At 42.0% G+C, this 6,708-nt stretch overlaps 1 protein-coding gene across 1 annotated transcript; it reads left to right on the forward strand.

The window, feature by feature from the left end:
* Window positions 1–3,128: 3,128 nt before the first annotated feature.
* atf5a (activating transcription factor 5a) lies at window positions 3,129–6,708 on the forward strand. The gene is made up of 4 exons (XM_042499232.1): window positions 3,129–3,387; window positions 4,340–4,588; window positions 4,903–6,091; window positions 6,189–6,708. The coding sequence occupies exons 2-4, from the start codon at window positions 4,447–4,449 to the stop codon at window positions 6,373–6,375; spliced, it is 1,518 nt and encodes a 505-aa protein (XP_042355166.1). The 5' UTR covers window positions 3,129–3,387; window positions 4,340–4,446; the 3' UTR covers window positions 6,376–6,708.

The following is a 6,708-nucleotide window of genomic DNA, read 5'->3' on the forward strand; positions in this document are numbered from 1 at the left end:
CAGGTCATCGTTATTATTTTTTGTTTGTTTTTAACTTGTTAACTTGTTTGATTATTTTTTTTTCTGATTTTCAGGTAATTTTCATGTGCTTTTAAAAAAATAATCATTATTATTTCTTACTTAATTCTGCGNATTTGATTTTAGCAAATTTTCAGGTCATTTTATTATTCTTGGTTTTCAGGTCATCGTTATTATTTTTTGTTTGTTTTTAACTTGTTAACTTGTTTGATTATTTTTTTTTCTGATTTTCAGGTAATTTTCATGTGCTTTTAAAAAAATAATCATTATTATTTCTTACTTAATTCTGCGTCATTTTATCTTAAGTTGGTCAATGCCTTCTACCAATGTTTTTGAAAGAACACCAACACCACAAATCACACCAATCTGCCCAGGTTCAATGGGGTTAACTCTGTTCAAAGGGCATGTGTTCCTTTGTGTGGAAGCAACTCCTCTCCAGCTCCTCTGGATAATGTGATTATGTGCGATCAATTCAACTTAGATGTTTCCCGATTTCCACTCAATAAACAGACGTGCTGCCCAGTGGACAAATCTATTAGTGTCCCAACAATATGCAAATTCAGCAGAACTGGAAATAAGCCTATTGGTTTTGACAAAACGATAATGTCACAGAGATGCAACTCAGCAAATGAGATGGAGGAATGGTTGAACAAGGAGGGGTGCAAAAACAGAGGTGAGGTGGAAAGAAAACAGCAGGTATGGAGAGAGAGAGAGAGAGAGAGAGCGAGAGAGAGAGAGAGAGAGAGAGAGAGAGAGATGCAAATCCCATGGCAACAGCAACCAGAAAACAAGTCTAAAATAGGGGGCAGTGTCCGCTATTACTATAGCAACAGGAGAACAGCACATTCACTCAGCTTCGGGATTTGCTGAAAGGAGAAAAACAAAGCTTTATTTCTCACATAATTGTAATTGACAGTCATTACTAGCAAATGAACTGGGTTCCACAGGCTGTGTCTCACTAAATTAGCCACACAAATAAGGATTCTCAAAGTGCATTATGGTAACAGTCAACAAGAAAAGGTGAATAATCTATCCTCCTCCACCAACTCTGTGTCATTTCATCAAACAATGTCCCAGTGAAACTGGTATTAATATGAGCCGACAGCTATTGATTAAATTAGTCAGACAGAAAGAAATTATAAGTAATTGCAAAATAATTACACAAATAGACTGCATGCCCATGATGGCAACATGGATTCCAATTAAAGACAGTCACTATCTATTGAGTCTCACAATAAATGACACACTCTCTCATTAAATTTGCTCAACTGTATAATCAGTCAGGCGCTTGATTACCACAAGCTGTTTGCTAAATGTGCCACACAAAAAGCTTTTCTCAGCTCTAAAAACTGCACCACTGAAATCCACACCCGGTTTGTTTACCTGAAACATGTGCACAGTCTGCACTGCAGAAAAAAAGACAACAACACAGTGATGCTCTGCCTTGCCTACCACCGACCAATCAGATTTCACATGCAGCCAGATGCGACCAATGAGAGAGCGGCAGTCTGAGCACGCGCAGCCAATCGCTCTGAGCGTGGACCACTGATGCAACGGCGATGCAACAGAGTCCTCGCTGAACAACAAAGTGCGTTGTGAATCAAATAGTCCCCCGTCAAAACAATGCCACATAGTAATGTACAGTCTGTAAACTGCGTGTGTGTGTTTAAGAGCTGCGTTCACGTAAATCAAGCCTATCAGCAGGTGGACAGTCATTTAAAGGAGCGCTGTACGCCGTTTACGGTGCTGCCCCCGCTTCCCCGGTGCTATCTCAACCACGGGTTAAAGGATAAACAATGACAAGGTGTAACGCGTTACTAAACGTCATTACTTTTCGGACTACTACTGATATACAAATACTGTAACGAGTCAGAACCACATGTTTCAATTTCACTGCCAAATTCCCACTTTCATTAAACTATTCCGTCCGAAGTGGTATTTGTCCTTTTTAAAGAAAAAAAACAAAAAACAAAAACGCGACGCTGAAGTTAGTTTCCGATTCGTCCCATGCGATTCCGCCGTTAAAGGAGAGTTACGTGAAAAATAACTTACATTGTTTAGTGACTTTACTCAAACATAGAGTAAAGATTTCACATATCTGAAACAGTGTTTAAATCATCTTTAGCCTCTCTGGGATAATTTAGTCCAGATTTGACCTGTCTAGGTATAGTGGTTTTTCATTTGGACCAGGTCCAATGTGGACCACATGTGAAAAAAAATAGTGAAATCTACCATTATATGTTTTCACACATAGAACATGGGTTTCCCAAATCTGAAACTGTGTTTTAAATTATATTTAAGATCTCTGTGATAATCTACTTCAGGTTTGACTTGTGTAAGGATAGTGGGGGTTTTTATGAGCGTGTGTTTTGTTTTGCAATGTGGTCCATATGTGAAATAGCAGTAGTTTACAATTTTTGGTGTTTTCACAAATAGACTGCAAGTTTCAAAAATCTGAAACTGCATTTAAGATAACATTTGTCCTCTGTGGGATTATCTAGTCCAGATTTGACTTTTATAAGGTCTAATGTGGTTAACATGAGGAAAAAAGCAGTGATATCTTCCTTTTGCTTTTTCACAAGTAGAAAAAAGATTTTGTAAATGTCAAAGTGGGTTTCGAAAAGTGTCGAGGGTTTTCCTTGAATGTCTAACATGCTGTCACAACAGTAAACAGCCACTAAGCAATGTTAAATACTTTACCCTTAAATCTCCCCGTAATTGCTGAAGCGGAAACCTCGAATCGAAAGCTAACTTCAGCATTGTTTAAAAAAAAGACTTGAGATTTTGTGGCTACGCTGAGATAAACATAGCTCTCCATGAACAATTAACTAATGTAAACTATTAACTTTTTGTTACATTCGACGCCTTTCTAGTTCATTTTTTCACTTTAATTTCCTTTACACTTACCGCTTGCAACGTTTTTCACCATTTCAGGCTGAATTAGAGCAAAAATTGAAAGAAATTACAACTAATAGTAAATTACTACATTACTTTTGAAGCAAACATCAGGGAGTAACTGTACTTTTTTTTTTTTTTTTTTTCCGGAGCCCGGCGGTGAGTTTGTGGGACGTCCTTCAGTGGCACGCGGAGGGCGGGGGCGGAGGGATCTACACTGAGCAGCACGGTCTGTGCCGGTGACGCAGTCGGTTGCTAGGTGTGAATGAACTGATGCTTTCTCACAATTAAGCAGCCCCTCAGTTTACAGGTCGACCACAACAAAGCAACAACTCGTCCTTTTTGCGCCGTCCCGGATATTCCGAGCTAAAATGGCTCTTTAAACTCGTGAAGTAGTCGGACCCTAAGAGAATTCGTGCTTTGCTTTAGCAACGCACCCCCAAGTGCTCTACCTTTTTCTTCTGCAAGAATGGAGTAAGTACAACTCTCTACTCGCTATTCATACAGCTGTGTCAAGTTTGTTTTTGTGTTGTTTTAGGTGTATTTTGTCGTTTGTTTCAAGTATATACAGTTGAGAGGAGCAGAGTGGTTTGTAGGCTGGCGTTTTTACTTTACACAATATCTTCTGTTTTGACATATTCATATGGACTATTTTCTTAAATATTTAATGCTTCCTAAATGGCGTCCTCTCTAGGGTTCAGAGTGTTTTGGGTTGCTTCTTAACAATGAGTGGAAGGGTTAATAGCTGTTTTTCTATGTGATATTATATTTTATGTACATGTATAGTCTGCAGCCTTTGTTCTGTACATTGGAGATACAGTATCCCGTTTGGGTCACTTTTACTTGCGTGTCTTGCCAGGTTTCCATGTAGATACTACATTAGTGTCACTTAAACTGCTTAAGTGGTCAAACAGAGGTGATTGATTTTGAAGGAACATGGGATTGGAGGCGGCTGATCTGCATTAATCCGATTTAATGATCAGGGTGTCTCTCACTCAGAGAGTTACTCCAGTGCTTCTTGACAACAGTTGGGCTGTTGACAGCGTCACTGGGTCCCACGTGTTTTGAGACGTCAAGTGCATTTTGCTTTGAGGGAGTTCAAAGCTCAAAGGACACAGCAATTATTTGTGTGTCACTGAATGATGGTTGGTTTTTGAAATATTTTTTTTTAAATTCAGTTTTTTAAAAAAAATGGTATTTGCTATAAATGTGCATGTTTGGGAGAGTTAATTTTGCTCAAAATTCTGTGATTCTTACATGATGATCTGCAGGTGATTTCTTCCATCAGTGCTCCATCAACAGACTGAGACATGTTCGGAAACTTGCTGAGGGCATCGGGAGTGATATTCCTGATTCCCACTCGACTGGCTAAGTTGTATCTTTTCAAGCAGCATGTTTCTGATTCCTGTGTCTGTTTACCCTCCAGGTTTCATTATGCTCACCCAGCCCTGCTCTCTGTGGCCCATCTGTCAGACCCTGCTCGCTCACAGCATATGCTTGGACTTGGACTGAATCAAAGCGCCAACAGACAATATGATGGCAACATCAGCTCCTGTTTGGAAGACTCTTCGTGTCTGCCCGGCAGACCCCCTCGCTCTCTCTCACCCACAGGCTAACCACAGCCAATCACAGGGGTGCAGGGGGGAGGTGTCAGAGGAGAGTCAGCACTTAATTGGTGAGTTGCAGCGAGTACGCTTTTTTATATTTTTCCCCATTTCAGGTGGGCTCGGCACTGCAGCACATTCGTCCTTCTTGAACAGTAAGTAAAAAACTAGCTACGCCTAATGTGTTGATATGCTGCAACTATATTTTGGAAAAATCTTGCTTTGCATTTACTGTTGTCGATCAGATTATGCCTTTAGAAAACTGCTGCGTGCAACGTTGGATGACTGATATTTTTCTTACGTTTGCATGAACGTTGTTTTTTAGCTGCAACATTTTACTCCAGCAACAAATGTAACGATTGCAATTTTTTTCTCTCCTTAATAGGTGATGGTCTCACTGACTGGATGACGGAAGAAGTGGATTTCTCCTCGTACCTCCCAAACCCTCCTTCCCCTCCCTCCTCCACCAATGCCTCCCTTCCCCCTTCACCCCTTCAGAATGATATCCAGGTGCCCTCTGACTTGGAGGTCATGACCTCTCTGCTGCAAGAGGAACTCGCCCAACTAGAGGACTACTTCCTGTCTGAACCACTGCCAGAGAAAGGGCCGAGGCTGGGAAAATGCGACAGGGGTCCACTGCCGGCGGGTCCTCAGCCGTTCAGTCAGCTGCCATACGCATCATACTCGACATCCAACCAATCGGAATCCAGCCCCCTCCTTGTTACCCTGGCAACCGGAGAACTGGACCTGCTGAGTATCTGTGGCGGGCCCATTGGGCGATCCAAAATTCCAAGACACGCCCCGTACAGCTGCAGTCGCCCCAGTGGGTGTGTTAGAAAAAGAGTTCCTGATGGTGTGAGGTTCAGTGAAGGCTACGATAACAGTTTGTTGAGTTCCAAAGGAAGTAACTCAGGTAACTCGGCGGTGACCCTGACCAGTAACTATGGCTGTGTAGAGGACGAGCAGTTGGTGGGGAAGAGCTACTGTCTGGGCAGTGCAGTCGAGGTCAGAAGATGCGCCGTTCTACCAAAAGAAGAGAAAAATTGCTGCTTCAGCCAAGATGTCATAGGTGGTACAAAAGTTGTTGGTGGTGGATTTGGCTTTGGCGGATCACTTGAGGTCCCGCACAAGAAAGAGGATCTGCTGATGTATAGCATGAGGGAGGTCAGCGGAGGCACTGGTACCAACGAGGTGCTGAATAGTATCAAAGCTAGTGTGGAGGTGACAAAAGCTACCGTTTCTTGGAAAACAGAGAGCAGTGAAGGTTGTTATCTCCCAACGACGCCGCAGTCTGAGGCCTATCATAGCTTCTTAGGTAACATCAACGAACAGGTGAAATCAGAAGGTCTACAGATCGCGCAGCATGATTTACACTGTAATTTCCTGGAAGATCAGGGCCCAGAGTGTCTTTTAATGGCTAGGGAGAGTTTGAACTTAGAGTCTGCAGGTCACAGGCAAGCATGCAGGTTGAAGGAAGACCACTGTGCTTTGAAATACGAAGAGGACCTCATTCCAGCCGAGGGCGGCGAGCGCAAACAGAAGAAGAGAGATCAGAACAAAACTGCCGCTCACAGGTAAACATTAGTTTCTGCTTGATGAAGTTTTACTCATGACATCATTTCACGCGTGAAGGTCTGCATTTAATCTTTGTTGGGTTTTCTTTAAATGCAGGTATCGCCAGCGAAAAAGGGCGGAGCTAGATTCTTTGGAGGAACAGTTGCATTGCCTTGAAGGGAGAAACCGGGAGCTCCGGGACAAGGCAGAGTCCGTAGAACGTGAAATCCAGTATGTCAAAGACCTGCTGATTGAAGTTTACAAGGCCCGTAGCCAAAGGCTCAAGCAGGACACAACAGCGTAACATCAACTCCTGCAAGTACACTCACAGAGGGCGTAACAGGGAAAATTTGGTGTCTTTAAGATTGTCCAGAATTGAATGTTCAATTTTTTTTTTCATGACGGGCGGGGTAAATGCATGCTTTGCTAATGTGAATTATTTTTTACATTTTAAATCAACACTCTATCCAATGCTTCCATTGCTTTCGCACTCGAATCACTTGAGCCTGCACTGTGGCATTGCAATGCTTTAAATGACAATCATTTTAATAGATCTCGCACTGCGCTGATCTACTAATTGAAATACAGTTATTTCTGAAAAAGTAATGTTGTTCATTATGCAGGTTTAATATTTTTA

This window comes from Plectropomus leopardus, chromosome 13 (genome assembly GCF_008729295.1).
Source record: "Plectropomus leopardus isolate mb chromosome 13, YSFRI_Pleo_2.0, whole genome shotgun sequence".
Classification (NCBI taxonomy): domain Eukaryota; kingdom Metazoa; phylum Chordata; class Actinopteri; order Perciformes; family Serranidae; genus Plectropomus; species Plectropomus leopardus.